The following is a 23969-nucleotide window of genomic DNA, read 5'->3' on the forward strand; positions in this document are numbered from 1 at the left end:
GGCAGCTAAACCATGTCGTCTTTCTGTCAGGCAGCTAAACCATGTCGTCTTTCTGTCATTCACCTAAACCATGTCGTCTTCCTGTCAGGCAGCTAAACCATGTCGTCTTTCTGTCAGGCAGCTAAACCATGTTGTCTTTCTGTCAGGCAGCTAAACCATGTCGTTTTTCTGTCAGGCACCTAAACCATGTCTTTATCAGCAGCTTTTGGTTACTACATGATTCCATATGTGTTATTTCATAGTGTTGATGTCTTCACTACTATTCTACAATGTAAAAAATAAAGAAAAACTCTTGAATGAGTAAGTGTGTCCAAACCTTTGGCTGATAGTGTACATATTAAAATACCTGTTCTTATACACAAAAAACAGACACATTTGTCAGTAAGAAGCTGACCTAATAACTGTCTGAAATGCTCTAGAGGCATCAATTCCTCCAATTGAAAGTGTATTGTAGATCACTCCTCAAGTAAGGTGCACGGAAATTAAAGGCTGATTTATGGGCCTGGTTTGATTATAGAATAATCTGAGATCATTAGAAGAGAACTTGAAATTAAAGGCTGATTTATGGGGTCTGATTATAGAATCATTAGAAGAGAACATGTAGTTGTATTAAACAGGAGTTAAATCATTTTATTAAACTAATTTACCAATAGCATTTATATAAATAATGAAAAGAGCAGGTTCTAGTATGGATCCCTGGGGAACACCTTTACGTACTTCAAGACATTCGGACTCAGGACATGGTGATTGATGAGCTCAGGCCAGTGGAGGTTCAACTTGTTCAATAAAAAAAGCAGTATCAAACACTTTTGACAGATCCACAAAACAGGAAGCACAATTCAGTTCCTCTAAGTCCTCTTCGTGTTGCCATGCTTCTGTCCAGCCCGTGACAGACATCCTCTCTCCTTCAGTTCATACAGGATTGGCTGAAGAAGAAAACCGACCCAGTCTAGCTGCTTCCCAGTTCCTCTTCCCTTGGCACCAGTCCTGACATCGTAGTTTATCCCATCAGGCACCTGGATGAAAAGGAAAACATGGCACAGCTAAAGTTAGCAAATTCCTTCTCAAGCTAAAATAACAGGCCCGCTGCTCAATGGGTAGTAACAGGCCTGCTGCTCAATGGGTAATAACAGGCCTGCTGCTCAATGGGTAATAACAGGCCCGCTGCTCAATGGGTAATAACAGGCCCGCTGCTCAATGGGTAATAACAGGCCCGCTGCTCAATGGGTAATAACAGGCCCGCTGCTCAATGGGTAATAACAGGCCCGCTGCTCAATGGGTAATAACAGGCCCGCTGCTCAATGGGTAATAACAGGCCCGCTGCTCAATGGGTAGTAACAGGCCCGCTGCTCAATGGGTAGTAACAGGCCCGCTGCTCAATGGGTAATAACAGGCCCGCTGCTCAATGGGTAATAACAGGCCCGCTGCTCAATGGGTAGTAACAGGCCCGCTGCTCAATGGGTAATAACAGGCCCGCTGCTCAATGGGTAGTAACAGGCCCGCTGCTCAATGGGTAGTAACAGGCCCGCTGCTCAATGGGTAGTAACAGGCCCGCTGCTCAATGGGTAATAACAGGCCCGCTGCTCAATGGGTAATAACAGGCCCGCTGCTCAATGGGTAATAACAGGCCCGCTGCTCAATGGGTAATAACAGGCCCGCTGCTCAATGGGTAATAACAGGCCCGCTGCTCAATGGGTAGTAAAAGGCCCGCTGCTCAATGGGTAGTAACAGGCCCGCTGCTCAATGGGTAGTAACAGGCCCGCTGCTCAATGGGTAGTAACAGGCCCGCTGCTCAATGGGTAGTAACAGGCCCGCTGCTCAATGGGTAGTAACAGGCCCGCTGCTCAATGGGTAATAACAGGCCCGCTGCTCAATGGGTAATAACAGGCCCGCTGCTCAATGGGTAATAACAGGCCCGCTGCTCAATGGGTAGTAACAGGCCCGCTGCTCAATGGGTAATAACAGGCCCGCTGCTCAATGGGTAATAACAGGCCCGCTGCTCAATGGGTAATAACAGGCCCGCTGCTCAATGGGTAATAACAGGCCCGCTGCTCAATGGGTAATAACAGGCCCGCTGCTCAATGGTTAGTAACAGGCCCGCTGCTCAATGGGTAGTAACAGCCTCCCACCTCCTCCACTCTGTGAAAGGTGACGGCTTACAGACCTGCTGGTCTCCCTCCCCAGTGTCTGGTGCTGGTCTCCCTCCCCAGTGTCTGGTGCTGGTCTCCCTCCCCAGTGTCTGGTGCTGGTCTCCCTCCCCAGTGTCTGGTGCTGGTCTCCCTCCCCAGTGTCTGGTGCTGGTCTCCCTCCCCAGTGTCTGGTGCTGGTCTCCCTCCTCCCCTGTGACTGGTGCTGGTCTCCCTCCTCCCCTGTGACTGGTGCTGGTCTCCCTCCTCCCCTGTGACTGGTGCTGGTCTCCCTCCTCCCCTGTGACTGGTGTCTGGTCTCCCTCCTCCCCTGTGACTGGTGTCTGGTCTCCCTCCTCCCCTGTGACTGGTGTCTGGTCTCCCTCCTCCCCTGTGACTGGTGTCTGGTCTCCCTCCTCCCCTGTGACTGGTGTCTGGTCTCCCTCCTCCCCTGTGACTGGTGTCTGGTCTCCCTCCTCCCCTGTGACTGGTGTCTGGTCTCCCTCCTCCCCTGTGACTGGTGTCTGGTCTCCTCCTCCCCTGTGACTGGTGTCTGGTCTCCCTCCTCCCCTGTGACTGGTGTCTGGTCTCCCCTCCCCTGTGATTGGTGCTGGTCTCCCTCCCCAGTGTCTGGTGCTGGTCTCCCTCCCCAGTGTCTGGTGCTGGTCTCCCTCCCCAGTGTCTGGTGCTGGTCTCCCTCCCCAGTGTCTGGTGCTGGTCTCCCTCCCCAGTGTCTGGTGCTGGTCTCCTCCCCAGTGTCTGGTGCTGGTCTCCCCCCTTTTACGTGTCTGGTGCTGGTCTCCCTCCCCAGTGTCTGGTGCTGGTCTCCCTCCCCAGTGTCTGGTGCTGGTCTCCCTCCCCAGTGTCTGGTGCTGGTCTCCCTCCCCAGTGTCTGGTGCTGGTCTCCCCCTCAGTGTCTGGTGCTGGTCTCCCCTCCCCTGTGATTGGTGCTGGTCTCCCTCCCCAGTGTCTGGTGCTGGTCTCCCTCCCCAGTGACTGGTGCTGGTCTCCCTCCTCCCCTGTGACTGGTGTCTGGTCTCCCTCCTCCCCTGTGACTGGTGTCTGGTCTCCCTCCTCCCCTGTGACTGGTGTCTGGTCTCCCTCCTCCCCTGTGACTGGTGTCTGGTCTCCCTCCTCCCCTGTGACTGGTGTCTGGTCTCCCTCCTCCCCTGTGACTGGTGTCTGGTCTCCCTCCTCCCCTGTGACTGGTGTCTGGTCTCCCTCCTCCCCTGTGACTGGTGTCTGGTCTCCCTCCTCCCCTGTGACTGGTGTCTGGTCTCCCTCCTCCCCTGTGACTGGTGTCTGGTCTCCCTCCTCCCCTGTGACTGGTGTCTGGTGCTGGTCTCCCTCCTCCCCTGTGACTGGTGTCTGGTGCTGGTCTCCCTCCCCCTGTGACTGGTGTCTGGTGCTGGTCTCCCTCCCCCCCTGGCCCTGAAGGCTGGGCTTGTCAGAGGAGATGTATGGTGACAGGCTGAGCCCAGACTCATACAATGGTCCCTATGTTCAGTTCTCGCCAGCAGGGCAGGCCTGCTGCTGCCTGGGGGTGTGATTCAGTCCCTGCCAACCCCCCCACCAGAGGCCTTTATAAACGTCAGTCCCTCATTAGTGCCTTACCTCCCTAACCTTACTCTATTGGCACACTACTGTACATGGATATTATTGACTGTACGTTTGTTTATGTGTAACTCTTTTTTGTGCTGCACTGCTTTGCTTTATCGTGACCTGGTTAAATAAAGGTGTTCTCAACTAGCCTACCTGGTTAAATAAAGGTGTTCTCAACTAGCCTACCTGGTTAAATAAAGGTGTTCTCAACTAGCCTACCTGGTTAAATAAAGGTGTTCTCAACTAGCCTACCTGGTTAAATAAAGGTGTTCTCAACTGCCTGGTGCTGGTTAAATAAAGGTGTTCTCAACTAGCCTACCTGGTTAAATAAAGGTGTTCTCAACTAGCCTACCTGGTTAAATAAAGGTGTTCTCAACTGACCTACCTGGTTAAATAAAGGTGTTCTCAACTAGCCTACCTGGTTAAATAAAGGTGTTCTCAACTGGCCTACCTGGTTAAATAAAGGTGTTCTCAACTGACCTACCTGGTTAAATAAAGGTGTTCTCAACTAGCCTACCTGGTTAAATAAAGGTGTTCTCAACTAGCCTACCTGGTTAAATAAAGGTGTTCTCAACTCACCTACCTGGTTAAATAAAGGTGTTCTCAACTAGCCTACCTGGTTAAATAAAGGTGTTCTCAACCCTCCTACCTGGTTAAATAAAGGTGTTCTCAACTAGCCTACCTGGTTAAATAAAGGTGTTCTCAACTAGCCTACCTGGTTAAATAAAGGTGTTCTCAACTAGCCTACCTGGTTAAATAAAGGTGTTCTCAACTAGCCTACCTGGTTAAATAAAGGTGTTCTCAACTAGCCTACCTGGTTAAATAAAGGTGTTCTCAACTAGCCTACCTGGTTAAATAAAGGTGTTCTCAACTAGCCTACCTGGTTAAATAAAGGTGTTCTCAACTAGCCTACCTGGTTAAATAAAGGTGTTCTCAACTAGCCTACCTGGTTAAATAAAGGTGTTCTCAACTAGCCTACCTGGTTAAATAAAGGTGTTCTCAACTAGCCTACCTGGTTAAATAAAGGTGTTCTCAACTGGCCTACCTGGTTAAATAAAGGTGTTCTCAACTAGCCTACCTGGTTAAATAAAGGTGTTCTCAACCCTCCTACCTGGTTAAATAAAGGTGTTCTCAACTAGCCTACCTGGTTAAATAAAGGTGTTCTCAACTAGCCTGCCTGGTTAAATAAAGGTGTTCTCAACTGACCTACCTGGTTAAATAAAGGTGTTCTCAACTAGCCTACCTGGTTAAATAAAGGTGTTCTCAACTGGCCTACCTGGTTAAATAAAGGTGTTCTCAACTGACCTACCTGGTTAAATAAAGGTGTTCTCAACTAGCCTACCTGGTTAAATAAAGGTGTTCTCAACTGGCCTACCTGGTTAAATAAAGGTGTTCTCAACTGACCTACCTGGTTAAATAAAGGTGTTCTCAACTAGCCTACCTGGTTAAATAAAGGTGTTCTCAACTAGCCTACCTGGTTAAATAAAGGTGTTCTCAACTCACCTACCTGGTTAAATAAAGGTGTTCTCAACTAGCCTACCTGGTTAAATAAAGGTGTTCTCAACTAGCCTACCTGGTTAAATAAAGGTGTTCTCAACTAGCCTACCTGGTTAAATAAAGGTGTTCTCAACTAGCCTACCTGGTTAAATAAAGGTGTTCTCAACTAGCCTACCTGGTTAAATAAAGGTGTTCTCAACTGGCCTACCTGGTTAAATAAAGGTGTTCTCAACTAGCCTACCTGGTTAAATAAAGGTGTTCTCAACTGACCTACCTGGTTAAATAAAGGTGTTCTCAACTGACCTACCTGGTTAAATAAAGGTGTTCTACTAGCCTACCTGGTTAAATAAAGGTGTTCTCAACTGACCTACCTGGTTAAATAAAGGTGTTCTCAACTGGCCTACCTGGTTAAATAAAGGTGTTCTCAACTCACCTACCTGGTTAAATAAAGGTGTTCTCAACTGACCTACCTGGTTAAATAAAGGTGTTCTCAACTCACCTACCTGGTTAAATAAAGGTGTTCTCAACTCACCTACCTGGTTAAATAAAGGTGTTCTCAACTCACCTACCTGGTTAAATAAAGGTGTTCTCAACTCACCTACCTGGTTAAATAAAGGTGTTCTCAACTCACCTACCTGGTTAAATAAAGGTGTTCTCAACTCACCTACCTGGTTAAATAAAGGTGTTCTCAACTCACCTACCTGGTTAAATAAAGGTGAAATAAAACTTCTTCTTTTTTTTTAAATAAATGAGGAAGAAATATACTTCCCTACCATTGCGTTTCCCATCAGAAGGACTCAGTAAAGCCTCTACATAGTACAGTCTACCCTCTGACGTGCTGGAGGTGTGTTGTGATGATGTTAACCTGGTCAGTTATAGGTCTTACTGCGGTCCTAGTGGGTCTTACTGCGGTACTAGTGGGTCTATGGGTCTTACTGCGGTACTAGTGGATCTATGGGTCTTACTGCGGTCCTAGTGGGTCTATGGGTCTTACTGCGGGACTAGTGGGTCTATGGGTCTTACTGCGGTACTAGTGGGTCTATGGGTCTTACTGCGGTACTAGTGGGTCTATGGTCTTACTGCGGTCCTAGTGGGTCTATAGGTCTTACTGCGGTACTAGTGGGTCTATAGGTCTTACTGCGGTACTAGTGGGTCTATAGGTCTTACTGCGGTACTAGTGGGTCTATAGGTCTTACTGCGGTACTAGTGGGTCTATAGGTCTTACTGCGGTACTAGTGGGTCTATAGGTCTTACTGCGGTACTAGTGGGTCTATAGGTCTTACTGCAGTACTAGTAGGTCTATGGGTCTTACTGCAGTACTAGTGGGTCTATGGGTCTTACTGCAGTACTGTGAGGTCTATGGGTCTTACTGCAGTACTAGTGGGTCTATGGGTCTTACTGCAGTACTAGTGGGTCTATGGGTCTTACTGCAGTACTAGTGGGTCTATGGGTCTTACTGCAGTACTAGTGGGTCTATGGGTCTTACTGCAGTACTAGTGGGTCTATGGGTCTTACTGCAGTACTAGTGGGTCTATGGGTCTTACTGCAGTACTAGTGGGTCTATGGGTCTTACTGCAGTACTAGTGGGTCTATAGGTCTTACTGCGGTACTAGTGGGTCTATGGGTCTTACTGCAGTACTGTGAGGTTTATGGGTCTTACTGCAGTACTAGTGGGTCTATGGGTCTTACTGCAGTACTGTGAGGTTTATGGGTCTTACTGCAGTACTAGTGGGTCTATGGGTCTTACTGCAGTACTGTGAGGTTTATGGGTCTTACTGCAGTACTGTGAGGTCTATAGGTCTTACTGCAGTACTAGTGGGTCTATGGGTCTTACTGCAGTACTAGTGGGTCTATGGTCTTACTGCGGTCCTAGTGGGTCTATGGGTCTTACTGCAGTACTAGTGGGTCTATGGGTCTTACTGCAGTACTAGTGGGTCTATGGGTCTTACTGCAGTACTAGTGGGTCTATGGGTCTTACTGCAGTACTAGTGGGTCTATGGGTCTTACTGCAGTACTAGTGGGTCTATGGGTCTTACTGCAGTACTAGTGGGTCTATGGGTCTTACTGCAGTACTAGTGGGTCTATGGGTCTTACTGCAGTACTAGTGGGTCTATGGGTCTTACTGCAGTACTAGTGGGTCTATGGGTCTTACTGCAGTACTAGTGGGTCTATGGGTCTTACTGCAGTACTAGTGGGTCTATGGGTCTTACTGCAGTACTAGTGGGTCTATGGGTCTTACTGCAGTACTAGTGGGTCTATGGGTCTTACTGCAGTACTAGTGGGTCTATGGGTCGTACTGCAGTACTAGTGGGTCTATGGGTCTTACTGCAGTACTAGTGGGTCTATGGGTCTTACTGCAGTACTAGTGGGTATATGGGTCTTACTGCAGTACTAGTGGGTATATGGGTCTTACTGCAGTACTAGTGGGTATATGGGTCTTACTGCAGTACTAGTGGGTCTATGGGTCTTACTGCGGTACTAGTGGGTCTATGGGTCTTACTACAGTACTGTGAGGTCTATGGGTCTTACTGCAGTACTGTGAGGCCTATGGGTCTTACTGCAGTACTAGTGGGTCTATGGGTCTTACTGCAGTACTAGTAGGTCTATGGGTCTTACTGCAGTACTAGTGGGTCTATGGGTCTTACTGCAGTACTAGTGGGTCTATGGGTCTTACTGCAGTACTAGTGGGTCTATGGGTCTTACTGCGGTACTAGTGGGTCTATGGGTCTTACTGCAGTACTAGTGGGTCTATGGGTCTTACTGCAGTACTAGTGGGTCTATGGGTCTTACTGCAGTACTAGTGGGTCTATGGGTCTTACTGCAGTACTAGTGGGTATATGGGTCTTACTGCAGTACTAGTGGGTCTATGGGTCTTACTGCAGTACTAGTGTGGTTCTACAATCCATTGATCTCATCCTGAGATGTTTCATGGTGATCTCAGACTGAGGTGATATTTCTAATAATACTGGGTTGGACAAAGTCACCGCAGAGCGGAGGGCACAACTTGGCTTGTTCAACCGGTTAATTCATGTGTGATAACAGATATGTGTGAGATATCAGACACTCCTGTGGTTGTGTGTGGTTACTTCATAGTCTGTGGACTCTAGTGGTTAGTCAGGACTTAGATACTAACTGACATGGAGTCCATTCCCTGACTACAGTGAAATAGGCCTACCGCCTACTCCGGAGATATGCATTGGCTCGGGACAGTGATCCCCAGGCATCTATTTAATTCAAATGCACACAGCTTTTTCCACTAATAAAATGTTGAAAAGACTACATCACTATTTATTGTTACCAATATGACCATTAGAATAACAAATTCAAACTGCTGTTTCATCATGATATCTTGTTGCTGTTAATCTACATTATAAAGCTGCGTTGAGACAATGACTTATCAATGACCCAAGTCCAGCTCAGTTAATCCCTACCGTTGTGACGCTGAGTCGTCATAATGCTTCAGGCAAATGTACATTATACCAGGGGTGTTGGTAGACACAATGTACGTCACCTAATATATGTCCCTCTAACTGCCTGAAAGCCTCTGTTGATCCTACAGCTGTTGTCTGCAGTAATCATGTGCCTATGAACCAGAGTTACACTTTTAACACTAAGGAGGTGTGTCCTAGTAGGAAGACCACTGAGGTGGTGTGTCCTAGTAGGAAGACCACTGAGGAGGTGTGTCCTAGTAGGAAGACCACTGAGGAGGTGTGTCCTAGTAGGAAGACCACTGAGGAGGTGTGTCCTAGTAGGAAGACCACTGAGGGTGTGTCCTAGTAGGAAGACCACTGAGGTGGTGTGTCCTAGTAGGAAGACCACTGAGGAGGTGTGTCCTAGTAGGAAGACCACTGTTAACACTGAGGTGGTGTGTCCTATAGGAAGACCACTGTTAACACTGAGGTGGTGTGTCCTAGTAGGAAGACCACTGTTAGCACTGAGGAGGTGTGTCCTAGTAGGAAGACCACTGTTAACACTGAGGAGGTGTGTCCTAGTAGGAAGACCACTGTTAACACTGAGGAGGTGTGTCCTAGTAGGAAGACCACTGAGGTGGTGTGTCCTATAGGAAGACCCCTGTTAACACTGAGGAGGTGTGTCCTAGTAGGAAGACCACTGAGGTGGTGTGTCCCAGTAGGAAGACCACTGTTAACACTGAGGAGGTGTGTCCTAGTAGGAAGACCACTGAGGTGGTGTGTCCCAGTAGGAAGACCACTGTTAACACTGAGGAGGTGTGTCCTAGTAGGAAGACCACTGTTAACACTGAGGTGGTGTGCACTAGTAGGAAGACCACTGTTAACACTGAGGTGGTGTGTCCTAATAGGAAGACCACTGAGGAGGTGTGTCCTAGTAGGAAGACCACTGTTAGCACTGAGGAGGTGTGTCCTAGTAGGAAGACCACTGTTAACACTGAGGAGGTGTGTCCTAGTAGGAAGACCACTGTTAACACTGAGGAGGTGTGTCCTAGTAGGAAGACCACTGAGGTGGTGTGTCCTATAGGAAGACCCCTGTTAACACTGAGGTGGTGTGTCCTAGTAGGAAGACCACTGAGGAGGTGTGTCCTAGTAGGAAGACCACTGAGGAGGTGTGTCCTAGTAGGAAGACCACTGAGGTGGTGTGTCCCAGTAGGAAGACCACTGTTAACACTGAGGAGGTGTGTCCTAGTAGGAAGACCACTGAGGTGGTGTGTCCCAGTAGGAAGACCACTGTTAACACTGAGGAGGTGTGTCCTAGTAGGAAGACCACTGTTAACACTGAGGTGGTGTGTCCTAGTAGGAAGACCACTGTTAACACTGAGGTGGTGTGTCCTAGTAGGAAGACCACTGTTAACACTGAGGTGGTGTGTCCTAGTAGGAAGACCACTGTTAACACTGAGGAGGTGTGTCCTAGTAGGAAGACCACTGTTAACACTGAGGAGGTGTGTCCTAGTAGGAAGACCACTGAGAAGGTGTGTCCTAGTAGGAAGACCACTGAGGAGGTGTGTCCTAGTAGGAAGACCACTGTTAACACTGAGGTAGTGTGTCCTAGACCACTGTTAACACTGAGGTGGTGTGTCCTAGTAGGAAGACCACTGTTAACACTGAGGAGGTGTGTCCTATAGGAAGACCACTGAGGTGGTGTGTCCTAGTAGGAAGACCACTAAGGAGGTGTGTCCTAGTAGGAAGACCACTGTTAACACTGAGGTGGTGTGTCCTAGTAGGAAGACCACTGTTAACACTGAGGAGGAGTGTCCTATAGGAAGACCACTGAGGAGGTGTGTCCTAGTAGGAAGACCACTGTTAACACTGAGGAGGTGTGTCCTAGTAGGAAGACCACTGAGGTGGTGTGTCCCAGTAGGAAGACCACTGAGGAGGTGTGTCCTAGTAGGAAGACCACTGTTAACACTGAGGAGGTGTGTCCTAGTAGGAAGACCACTGAGGAGGTGTGTCCTATAGGAAGACCACTGAGGAGGTGTGCCCTAGTAGGAAGACCACTGAGGAGGTGTGTCCTATAGGAAGACCACTGTTAACACTGAGGTGGTGTGTCCTAGTAGGAAGACTACTGTTAACACTGAGGAGGTGTGTCCTATAGGAAGACCACTGAGGAGGTGTGTCCTAGTAGGAAGACCACTGAGGAGGTGTGTCCTACCACTGAGGAGGTGTGTCCTATAGGAAGACCACTGAGGAGGTGTGTCCTAGTAGGAAGACCACTGTTAACACTGAGGTGGTGTGTCCTATAGGAAGACCACTGTTAACACTGAGGAGGTGTGTCCTAGTAGGAAGACCACTGAGGAGGTGTGCCCTAGTAGGAAGACCACTGAGGAGGTGTGCCCTAGTAGGAAGACCACTGAGGAGGTGTGTCCTATAGGAAGACCACTGAGGAGGTGTGCCCTAGTAGGAAGACCACTGTTAACACTGAGGTGGTGTGTCCTAGTAGGAAGACTACTGTTAACACTGAGGAGGTGTGTCCTATAGGAAGACCACTGAGGAGGTGTGTCCTAGTAGGAAGACCACTGAGGAGGTGTGTCCTATAGGAAGACCACTGAGGAGGTGTGTCCTATAGGAAGACCACTGAGGAGGTGTGCCCTAGTAGGAAGACCACTGTTAACACTGAGGTGGTGTGTCCTAGTAGGAAGACCACTGAGGTGGTGTGTCCCAGTAGGAAGACCACTGTTAACACTGAGGAGGTGTGTCCTAGTAGGAAGACCACTGTTAACACTGAGGTGGTGTGTCCTAGTAGGAAGACCACTGTTAACACTGAGGTGGTGTGTCCTAGTAGGAAGACCACTGTTAACACTGAGGAGGTGTGTCCTAGTAGGAAGACCACTGTTAACACTGAGGAGGTGTGTCCTAGTAGGAAGACCACTGAGAAGGTGTGTCCTAGTAGGAAGACCACTGAGGAGGTGTGTCCTAGTAGGAAGACCACTGTTAACACTGAGGAGGTGTGTCCTATAGTGTGTCCCTAGTAGGAAGACCACTGAGGAGGTGTGTCCTAGTAGAGGAGGTGTGTCCTAGTAGGAAGACCACTGTTAACACTGAGGTGGTGTGTCCTAGTAGGAAGACCACTGTTAACACTGAGGAGGTGTGTCCTAGTAGGAAGACCACTGTTAACACTGAGGAGGAGTGTCCTATAGGAAGACCACTGAGGAGGTGTGTCCTAGTAGGAAGACCACTGTTAACACTGAGGAGGTGTGTCCTAGTAGGAAGACCACTGAGGTGGTGTGTCCCAGTAGGAAGACCACTGAGGAGGTGTGTCCTAGTAGGAAGACCACTGTTAACACTGAGGAGGTGTGTCCTAGTAGGAAGACCACTGAGGAGGTGTGTCCTATAGGAAGACCACTGTTAACACTGAGGTGGTGTGTCCTAGTAGGAAGACCACTGAGGAGGTGTGCCCTAGTAGGAAGACCACTGAGGAGGTGTGTCCTATAGGAAGACCACTGAGGAGGTGTGCCCTAGTAGGAAGACCACTGTTAACACTGAGGTGGTGTGTCCTAGTAGGAAGACTACTGTTAACACTGAGGAGGTGTGTCCTATAGGAAGACCACTGAGGAGGTGTGTCCTAGTAGGAAGACCACTGAGGAGGTGTGTCCTATAGGAAGACCACTGAGGAGGTGTGTCCAATAGGAAGACCACTGAGGAGGTGTGTCCTAGTAGGAAGACCACTGTTAACACTGAGGTGGTGTGTCCTATAGGAAGACCACTGTTAGCACTGAGGAGGTGTGTCCTAGTAGGAAGACCACTGTTAACACTGAGGAGGTGTGTCCTAGTAGGAAGACCACTGAGGAGGTGTGTCCTATAGGAAGACCACTGTTAACACTGAGGAGGTGTGTCCTAGTAGGAAGACCACTGAGGAGGTGTGCCCTAGTAGGAAGACCACTGAGGAGGTGTGTCCTATAGGAAGACCACTGAGGAGGTGTGCCCTAGTAGGAAGACCACTGTTAACACTGAGGTGGTGTGTCCTAGTAGGAAGACTACTGTTAACACTGAGGAGGTGTGTCCTATCCACTGAGGAGGTGTGTCCTAGTAGGAAGACCACTGAGGAGGTGTGTCCTATAGGAAGACCACTGAGGAGGTGTGTCCTAGGAAGACCACTGAGGAGGCGTGCCTAGTAGGAAGACCACTGAGGTGGTGTGTCCTAGTAGGAAGACTACTGTTAACACTGAGGAGGTGTGTCCTATAGGAAGACCACTGAGGAGGTGTGTCCTAGTAGGAAGACCACTGGAAGACCACTGAGGAGGTGTGTCCTATAGGAAGACCACTGAGGAGGTGTGTCCTATAGGAAGACCACTGTTAAGACCACTGAGGAGGTGTGTCCTACTGAGGAGGTGTCCCAGGGAAGACCACTGTTAACCACTGAGGAGGTGTGTCCTAGTAGGAAGACCACTGAGGAGGTGTGTCCTAGTTACCACTGACCTGAGGAGGTGTGTCCTAGGTGGTGTGTCTAGTAGGAAGACCACTGAGGTGGTGTGTCCTAGTAGGAAGACCACTGAGTGTGCCCTAGTAGGAAGACCACTGAGGAGGTGTGCCTAGTAGGAAGACCTGTTAGTGGTGTGTCCTAGGGAAGACTACTGTTAACACTGAGGAGGTGTGTCCTAGTAGGAAGACCACTGAGGAGGTGTGTCCTAGTAGGAAGACTACTGTTAACACTGAGGAGGTGTGTCCTAGTAGGAAGACCACTGAGGAGGTGTGTCCTAGTAGGAAGACTACTGTTAACACTGAGGAGGTGTGTCCTAGTAGGAAGACCACTGAGGAGGTGTGTCCTAGTAGGAAGACCACTGAGGAGGTGTGTCCTAGTAGGAAGACCACTGAGGAGGTGTGTCCCAGTAGGAAGACCACTGAGGAGGTGTGTCCCAGTAGGAAGACCACTGAGGAGGTGTGTCCCAGTAGGAGGTCCACTGTGTGCATCTCACCCTGCATTAATAAAAAATAACCCGAGTATGTCTGTCTACCTCTGCTAAGCTTCCCAGTAAAGTAATAAAAACAACCAAGCATCCCAGAAATGTGTTAAAAAATAGCCCGCGGTAATATATGTATCTTAAGAAACAAGGTTCATGAAGTCAATAATTTGCTAGTAACAGATGACATTCATATTCTGAAACTCACTTAGATAATACCTTTTGATGATACAGTGGTAGCAATGGAAGGTTATAACATCGACAGAGAAGATAGAAATGCCAAAGGTGGAGGTGTTGCTGTTTATATTCAGAACCACATTCCTGTAAAGCTTAGAGAGGATCTCATGTTAAATACTGTTGTAGTAATATGACTACAGGTTCATCTGCCTCACCTAAAGCCCATTCTGGTGGGAAGCTGACCACCAGACCAGTCAGTATCTGGATAATGTTAAATACTGTTGTAGTAATATGGCTACAGGTTCATCTGCCTCACCTAAAGCCCATTCTGGTGGGAAGCTGCTATAGACCAGTCAGTATCTGGATAATGTTAAATACTGTTGTAGTAATATGACTACAGGTTCATCTGCCTCACCTAAAGCCCATTCTGGTGGGAAGCTGCTATAGACCAGTCAGTATCTGGATAATGTTAAATACTGTTGAAGTAATATGGCTACAGGTTCATCTGTCTCACCTAAAGCCCATTCTGGTGGGAAGCTGCTATAGACAGTCAGTATCTGGGTAATGTTAAATACTGTTGTAGTAATATGGCTACAGGTTCATCTGCCTCACCTAAAGCCCATTCTGGTGGGAAGCTGCTATAGACCAGTCAGTATCTGGATAATGTTAAATACTGTTGTAGTAATATGGCTACAGGTTCATCTGCCTCACCTAAAGCCCATTCTGGTGGGAAGCTGCTATAGACCAGTCAGTATCTGGGTAATGTTAAATACTGTTGAGGTAATATGGCTACAGGATCACCTGCCTCACCTAAAGCACCTTCTGGTGGGAAGCTGCTATAGACCAGTCAGTATCTGGATAATGTTAAATACTGTTGTAGTAATATGGCTACAGGTTTATCTGCCTCACCTAAAGCCCATTCTGGAGGGAAGCTGCTATAGACCACCAAGTGCTAACAGTCAGTATCTGGGTAATGTTAAATACTGTTGAGGTAATCTGGCTACAGGTTCATCTGCCTCACCTAAAGCCCATTCTGGTGGGAAGCTGCTATAGACAGTCAGTATCTGGATAATGTGTGAAATGCTTGATAATGTTTGTGATATCAACCTGGAGGTATATTTTCACATTTAAGTCATTTACGCTGCTGGTCTGTGGTGTGTAATGAGGAGCAACCAGACGCTGCTGGTCTGTGGTGTGTAATGAGGAGCAACCAGACGCTGCTGGTCTGTGGTGTGTAATGAGGAGCAACCAGACGCTGCCGGTCTGTGGTGAGTAATGAGGAGCAACCAGACGCTGCTGGTCTGTGGTGTGTAATGAGGAGCAACCAGACGCTGCTGGTCTGTGGTGTGTAATGAGGAGCAACCAGACGCTGCTGGTCTGTGGTGAGTAATGAGGAGCAACCAGACGCTGCTGGTCTGTGGTGTGTAATGAGGAGCAACCAGACGCTGCTGGTCTGTGGTGTGTAATGAGGAGCAACCAGACGCTGCACTTGACACATTTGCCTATCCCAGTTACTAATAAGCACCCATTAAGAAAATGACTGTAAAAATGGTTAAATCCCTGTGGATTGATGAGGAATAGGAAACTGGTAGAAGGAAGACCTGCTATAGACCAGTCAGTATCTGGATAATGTTAAATACTGTTGTAGTAATATGGCTACAGGTTCATCTGCCTCACCTAAAGCCCATTCTGGTGGGAAGCTGCTATAGACCAGTCAGTATCTGGATAATGTTAAATACTGTTGAGGTAATATGGCTACAGGTTCATCTGCCTCACCTAAAGCCCATTCTGGTGGGAAGCTGCTATAGACCAGTCAGTATCTGGATAATGTTAAATACTGTTGTAGTAATATGGCTACAGGTTCATCTGCCTCACCTAAAGCCCATTCTGGTGGGAAGCTGCTATAGACCAGTCAGTATCTGGGTAATGTTAAATACTGTTGTAGTAATATGGCTACAGGTTCATCTGCCTCACCTAAAGACCATTCTGGTGGGAAGCTGCTATAGACCAGTCAGTATCTGGGTAATGTTAAATACTGTTGTAGTAATATGGCTACAGGTTCATCTGCCTCACCTAAAGACCATTCTGGTGGGAAGCTGCTATAGACCAGTCAGTATCTGGGTAATGTTAAATACTGTTGTAGTAATATGGCTACAGGTTTATCTGCCTCACCTAAAGCCCATTCTGGAGGGAAGCTGCTATAGACCACCAAGTGCTAACAGTCAGTATCTGGGTAATGTTAAATACTGTTGAGGTAATCTGGCTACAGGTTCATCTGCCTCACCTAAAGCCCATTCTGGTGGGAAGCTGCTATAGACAGTCAGTATCTGGATAATGTGTGAAATGCTTGATAATGTTTGTGATATCAACCTGGAGGTATATTTTCACATTTAAGTCATTTACGCTGCTGGTCTGTGGTGTGTAATGAGGAGCAACCAGACGCTGCTGGTCTGTGGTGTGTAATGAGGAGCAACCAGACGCTGCTGGTCTGTGGTGTGTAATGAGGAGCAACCAGACGCTGTACTTGACACATTTGCCTATCCCAGTTACTAATAATTTTCTGGGTGATTTAAATATCGACTGGCTTTCATCAAGCTGCCCATTCAAGATAAAGCTTCAAACTGTAAACAGCCGGACTGTTCGAATGTTCATTGAAAATTTTTTAAATCAGCATATAGTCTAGTGAACCTAATTGAACCTACTGAAAACCCAAATATATTACAATATCTTTAAATAAAGCAATATTTTGCTCAGAATCTTTAATTTTCAACAGACACAAAGACAAATTTCCAGATATAAATATCCCTATAACATGAACATTAAATAAAAACCGTGATCAGTAGACTATATTTTCTATTTTAGCAAAAAGTGGGCATATTTACTTCAAAGAAAAAACAATAATAGCAATTTTCAAATCTGGAACTGAAATATTTTTAAAATATAATTGATTGAAATACAAAAAATAAAGTTGCAAAAATCTATGAATTCAAAAACAACACTTTGTTTAAGGAGTTGTATGGAAAACAAATATTAAATTTTCAACTTTTAAACTTGCTGGTCTCTAAATATGTGATTGCAACCAGTAATGTTGCTGGTTTGAGGTTGAGGAGTGATACTGAGGTCCCATCTTTTCCACAAGTTCATCAATGTTCTGGCTCTGTGGTGTGTATTGAGGGAGCAACAGTAAATCTGCTGGTCTGTGGTGTTTTGTAATGAGGAGCAACCAGAAAACTGCTGGTCACACAGGTATGTGTAAACATGAGGAGCAACCTGGATGCTGCTGGTCTGTGGTGTGTAATGAGGGAGCAACCAGACGCTGCTGGTCTGTGCCCTCAGTGCAATGATTGGAGCAACCAGACTCCATGCTGGTTTGTGGTGTTTCCACGTCAATGAAATGGGTTACCAACCAGACCTGCTGGTTGTGCTTCAAAGTCAGCAAATCGAGAGCAACCAGCGGCAAGCATACCTATCTTATCAGCCAACTGTGTGCTGAGGAGCACTGGTAGACGCTGCTGGTCTGTGGGAAAGTGGCTCAACTTTCCGCATCTGCGTCTCCCACAGAGTCAGTTTGGTTTTAAATGCCTTCACTGTGTGTACATATCAGAGATGCACCAGACGCTGCTGGTCTGTGGATGACTGTAATGTCACACAGAAAAGCCATTTCACGCTGCTGGTCTGTGGTGTCTTTCCCTTTAATGAGGAGCAACCAGACGCTGCTGGTCTGTGTGTCTGTGTGAGGGAGCAACCAGATGCTGCTGGTCTGTGGTTGAATTAGGAGCAAACCAGACTCTGCTGGTCTGTGGTGTGATGATGATTACATAGCAATTTCAGACTTTACCGCTGCTGGTCTGTGGTGTATGATACAATGATAAGCTGTCAGCTCACCTGTGCGCCTCTTGTCTGTTTCCCGTAATCTTTGCAACCAGTCGCTGCACTGTGACACATTTGCCTATCCCAGTTACAAGGGAAGAACATGTGCTACGTCAGTTACTCAAAATTTTCCCAAGAAAATGATCTGTTAAAAACGGTTAAATCCCTGTGGATTGATGAGGAATAGGAAACTGGTATGGTGTAGAGGGATGAGGCAAAATAGATGGCAAATAAGTCTGGCTGTACAATCAAAACTGCAAACGGTACTGCACATTGAGAAATCATGTGACTAAACTGAATAGAAAGGGGAAGAAACGACACTATGAAACAAAGATGAGTAAAAAAGCTTTGGAGCACCTTAAATTACATCCATTTATTGAATCAGACGTCTCGTTCATCACAAAACCCACTGATCTTTCCAACTACTTTAATGACCGTTTCATTGGCAAGACAAACTTAGGGATGACATGCCAGCAACAAACTGCCTTTTGACCCTTTGTTCCATGTCCATATTCTGACTTGAAAGACGTGTTTCATTTACATGTTTAGTTATACCGTAAAAACTTTCTCCATGGAAGAACAAATGATTGTTGTCTATCAACAATGACGACTCCCACCTTGTTTGGGTTCTCAGACAATCAGTTTTGATGGAATAGGTATCTGAAAGTTAATTTTACTGTATCTTCACTGCTGTCCATAAAGAATGTGTGGCCCTGCAGGTGCCTTTGCATACCATCATCATCACAGGCCTAAATACCATCATCATCACAGGCCTTCTAATCATCATCATCATCATCACATACCGTACAAACCATCATCATCATCACAGGCCTACATACCATCATCATCAGGATGAGGCAAAATACCACCATCATCACTGGCTGTACATACCACCATCATCATCACATACCTACAAACTGATCAAGGGGACAGGCCTACATACCATCATCATCACAGGCCTACATACCATCATCATCATCATCATCACATTCCTCACAAACCATCATCATCAACAGGCCTACATACCATCATCATCACAGGCCTAGGGATACACCATCATCACAGGCCTACATACCACCATCATCATTTACATACCTACAAACCATCATCATCACAGTCCTACAAACACCCTATCATCATCAATCATAGCAGACATATTTGCCATATCTTCAAACCTACTAGATCATCATCAGGCCTACATACCATCATCATCACAGGCCTACATACCATCATCATCACAGGCCTACATACCATCATCATCACAGGCCTACATACCATCATCATCATCATCATCATCACATACCTACAAACCATCATCATCATCATCATCATCATCATACCTACAAAACCTACATCACCATCATCATCACAGGCCTACATACCATCATCATCACAGGCCTACATACCACCATCATCATCACATACCTACAAACCATCATCATCATCACAGTCCTACATACCATCATCATCACAGGCCTACATACCATCATCATCACAGGCCTACATACCATCATCATCACAGGCCTACATACCATCATCATCATCACATACCTACAAACCATCATCATCATCATCATCATCACATACCTACAAACCATCATCATCATCATCATCATCACAGGCCTACAAACCATCATCATCACAGGCCTACAAACCATCATCATCACAGGCCTCATCATCATCATCACAGGCCTACAAACCATCGTCATCACAGGCCTACAAACCATCATCATCACAGGCCTACAAACCATCATCATCATCATCACAGGCCTACAAACCATCATCATCATCATCACAGGCCTACAAACCATTATCATCACAGTCCTACAAACCATCATCATCACAGGCCTACAAACCATCATCATCATCACATACCTACAAACCATCATCATCATCATCATCATCATACCTACAAACCATCATCATCATCATCATCACACAGGCCTACAAACCATCATCATCATCACATACCTACAAACCATCATCATCACAGGCCTACATACCATCATCATCATAGGCCTACAAACCATCATCATCACAGGCCTACATACCATCATCATCACAGGCCTACAAACCATCATCATCACAGGCCTACAAACCATCATCATCATCATCACAGGCCTACAAACCATTATCATCACAGGCCTACAAACCATTATCATCACAGGCCTACAAACCATCATCATCATCAGGCCTCATCACATACCTCATCATCATCATCATCATCACATACCTACAAACCATCATCATCATCATCATCATCACAGGCCTACAAACCATCATCATCATCACAGGCCTACAAACCATCATCATCACAGGCCTACATACCATCATCATCACAGGCCTACAAACCATCATCATCACAGGCCTACATACCATCATCACAGGCCTACAAACCATCATCATCATCACAGGCCTACATACCTCCATCATCATCATCACAGGCCTACATACCATCATCATCACAGGCCTACTAAACCATACCTTCGTCATCATCATCACAGGCCTACATACCTTCGTCATCATCATCACAGGCCTACATACCTTCGTCATCATCATCACAGGCCTACATACCTCCATCATCATCATCACAGGCCAACAAACCATCATCATCATCATCACAGGCCAACAAACCATCATCATCATCACAGGCCTACAAACCATTATCATCACAGTCCTACAAACCATTATCATCACAGGCCTACAAACCATCATCATCACAGGCCTACAAACCATCATCATCACAGGCCTACATACCTCCATCATCATCATCACAGGCCTACAAACCATCATCATCATCATCACAGGCCTACATACCATCATCATCATCACAGGCCTACATACCTCCATCATCATCATCACAGGCCAACAAACCATCCATCATCATCATCACAGGCCTACATACCTTCGTCATCACAGGCCTACATACCTTCGTCATCACAGGCCTACATACCTTCGTCATCACAGGCCTACATACCTTCATCACCACCATCTTGATGCTGTAATGTCTATGTTTGATCCACACTGTTTTTCTGATAGCCCAGTTGTCTCATGACCTCACTGCAGTAGTCTTCCACTTGGGAGATCTGCTCAATGTTCAACCGCTCTCTCCATGCGAAGATGGCTTCCTTAGCGTCCCTGGACGATATTACAAACGGTTTGTCTGAGGAGTAACCGTGCCCGTGGGTCATGTTCAACACGAACTTATCCATGGCAGGAAAGGAGGAGAGTTTGGAGAAGCTGTAGAGTCTCCTGAGTTCCTCCATGGGGTGTAGAACCAAGTCCTCGTAGCGGATCTTGATGTAATTCCTCTTCACCCAGGGGGGCGCGTTCATCATGAGCATCATGTCGTTCAGCCAGTTGTCACATATTAGCTCCATTGCGCTAGAGACATAATTCTCTGCCCGGTTCCCCCTGCTGTTTGGCACCAGTAGACGCTTGTATTTCTCCGTCTGTTTTTTACTCCTCAGTACCTGTATGCTCTCCTTGACCAGAGCTTGTTTCGATTTCAGTCGTGAATTGTGAACTGCCCGCGGGTCTCTAAACAACTGAATGATCTGGAGATTTAAAGCGGGATCTCTCATTAACGGGACGAGTACGCCGAGGTCCAGAACCCGCACACCTTTGATTACCACGACGCGGTACTTCTTGCACTCCCTCTCCAACTCTTTGATATCTTTCCTTGGACACTTTCCACAGACGTCATCTTGGATTAATCCCACGTCGTTTCTCTTGTACGCCTCGCATAAAGGTTCCGAGCAGATGACTTTGTTCTTTCTCCATCCAAATATAAAAGACGTGGTGATATTTTGGCTCCCTGTGTACAGTTTTAAAACTGAGAAGTCGCATCGTAATAACGCCTTCATCATATCACGCACGGCTCCTTGCAGACTGACCGCATCTCCTGGATAGAGAGCCTGCCATATATGCCACATGGGCTCGTAGAGGTAAAACACATCGGGGTGTTGATTGAATAACTCTCCTAAGAACGATGACCCCGTCCTCCATGTAGCATGTAAATAAACGTGTATTTTAGACTGGCTCCTGTTGACTACCGTGTCTTCCACGGTACCCGTAGTGTTGCTGAACTTGTCCCCGTTATTCCACACATCGAGGTCGGGGCACCTCGGCTGTTGCTTGCCATGTTTAATATGCCCTAATTTACTCCTGTAGTCCAGCATATACGGAATTAACAGAAGTAACACGGAATATGCTAGAATTAAAATGAAGTATTTCTTCTGTAGCCTCCTTTTCATTTCCCTCTCTCACAGATAGACAGGGCTGTTGTTGGGTTCGGTGCCGCTCTGTGAAGGCTGAGACCAGCAAGAAGAAAGAGTTGAACAATAAATGATTTAGACACGCCCATTCAAATGACGACATAAAAGCCCACGGTCACAGGTTCAAAATAAAGGCCCAGTTATATAGTTTCAGTCTAGTGTGCATTCATGTAGCCTTATTTTTATTTTTTATCTTTTAATTAAACGTTTTTTTCGAATCATATTTATGTATAGCTAGGCCTATATAGATGTTTCAATGTCAATTTAGAGTCTTATAGCAAAGGGCCTGAATACATATGGAAAATAAGGTATTTCTGGGGGGTTTCTTCCAAAAACCTGTTTTCTTTTCGCTTTGTTATTATGAGATATCGTGTGTAGATTGATGAGGGAAAATGTCATTTAATCCATTTTAGAATAAGGCTGTAACAAAATGTGGGAAAAGTTGTATAGGCCATCATTGTAAATAAAAATGGGTTCTTAGCTTACTTGAAATAAATACATGTTAAATAAATATTAAATAAAGGTAAAAAAAAATGTTTTTAAGTCAAGCGGTCTGAATACTTTCCGAATGCCCTGTACTGGTGAAAAACACACATATCCCTGCAAAGGAAAAGCTGTTCTCCAACGAAAGCCGACTGAAAACAGAGAAATAACTGTAGTTCAGTTTTTATTCTAACAATTTGTTGCCATGGTGAATAATCCAACAGCAATTGGTAGGACACATGAAAGAGTTTACCGGAATCTCTACATTAAAAATACTGTTGATCTAATGACATTTAGTGGGATTCTAAATTCAAATATAAGGGGCTTTTATACAACTTATATATTTTAAACAAGCAATTTATAAACTGCACACACACCAAAAACCCTGTTGCTTTGACAAGAGTCAATAAATCACTAGTATCGATCAGGTCGTAGGTCTATGTGCTTTTGAAACTAACGCAACTGGGGGGGAAACACATGGAAACTGGTTTATGGGTAATTCAAATTTCCTTTCATCTCGCCAAGGCCAAACGAGGAAATGATTTTTTTAAAATCACATTTTTCCTTTTGTCAATTTCAACGCCAGTAAATGGTCTAATGCTAAATGCTTTTATTTCCCACGTATCTCTAAATGTGAGTAGCGGACAAAATATAAAAACAACAAGATTGTTCTATTTCCATGTAATAATATATTTATTTTTCTTTTCATGTGTTCGAATTCGAAATACCAAAACCAAGTTGTTTTATTTTTCAGTTGGAAGATATTATATTGCCGAAAACAAAAAAGCACTCATCGGTAGATAATGATCTTAGAAAATAACAAATCGGTTCCATTTCTCATTACTGGTGATGTGGGTTGGGCTAAATCCATAGTCTTGTATCGTTGACCAAACGCATATCCTGTTCAAACCTAGCCTTCAAAATAAGAGTTGAGTGTGTGTTGTGCGACTTTGTGTGTGTTAAAAAATACAGACTTGTGTTCTTTCTAGAGCATATAGCGAGTACTTAAGTCAACTATCATTTATCAAGTGCGATTCCAAAAATAATAAGGCGAGAAGGCAAGTTTGTACTAAGTTTACTAGAAGTTTTATAAGCGTAGGTCTATTTGGGAGGTCTGGAAAACACAGCAGGCATGTGAGCATCGTTTTTTACTATTTGGTTCTCTTCGCCAGGGAGGCTATCCCATAACACCTTGCATTGGCGAACATGTGAGACCGAAGTCCGCGCCCAGGACAAAATGGATGAGGTCCAAACACTTTAAAAAGACACCCTCGTCCACTACCCTCGTCCACTACCCTCGTCCACTTACCCTCGTCCACTTACCCTCGTCCACTTACCCTCGTCCACCTACCCTCGTCCACTTACCCTCGTCCACTTACCCTCGTCCACTTACCCTCGTCCACTTACCCTCGTCCACCTACCCTCGTCCACTTACCCTCGTCCACTTACCCTCGTCCACTTACCCTCGTCCACCTACCCGTCCACTTACCCTCGTCCACTTACCTCGTCCACTTACCCTCGTCCACTTACCCTCGTCCACCTACCCTCGTCCACTTACCCTCGTCCACT

General features: G+C 46.2%; 1 protein-coding gene across 1 annotated transcript; it reads right to left on the reverse strand.

Moving 5' to 3' along the window:
• Window positions 1-836: 836 nt before the first annotated feature.
• chst7 (carbohydrate (N-acetylglucosamine 6-O) sulfotransferase 7) lies at window positions 837-21971 on the reverse strand. The gene is made up of 2 exons (XM_065009461.1): window positions 20618-21971; window positions 837-1016 (listed from the first exon to the last, which is right to left on the reverse strand). Exon 1 carries the CDS (start codon window positions 21894-21896, stop codon window positions 20649-20651), a length of 1248 nt encoding a protein of 415 aa, XP_064865533.1. The 5' UTR covers window positions 21897-21971; the 3' UTR covers window positions 837-1016; window positions 20618-20648.
• Between the last annotated feature and the right edge of the window lie 1998 nt (window positions 21972-23969).

This window comes from Oncorhynchus nerka, linkage group LG25 (genome assembly GCF_034236695.1).
Source record: "Oncorhynchus nerka isolate Pitt River linkage group LG25, Oner_Uvic_2.0, whole genome shotgun sequence".
NCBI lineage: Eukaryota > Metazoa > Chordata > Actinopteri > Salmoniformes > Salmonidae > Oncorhynchus > Oncorhynchus nerka.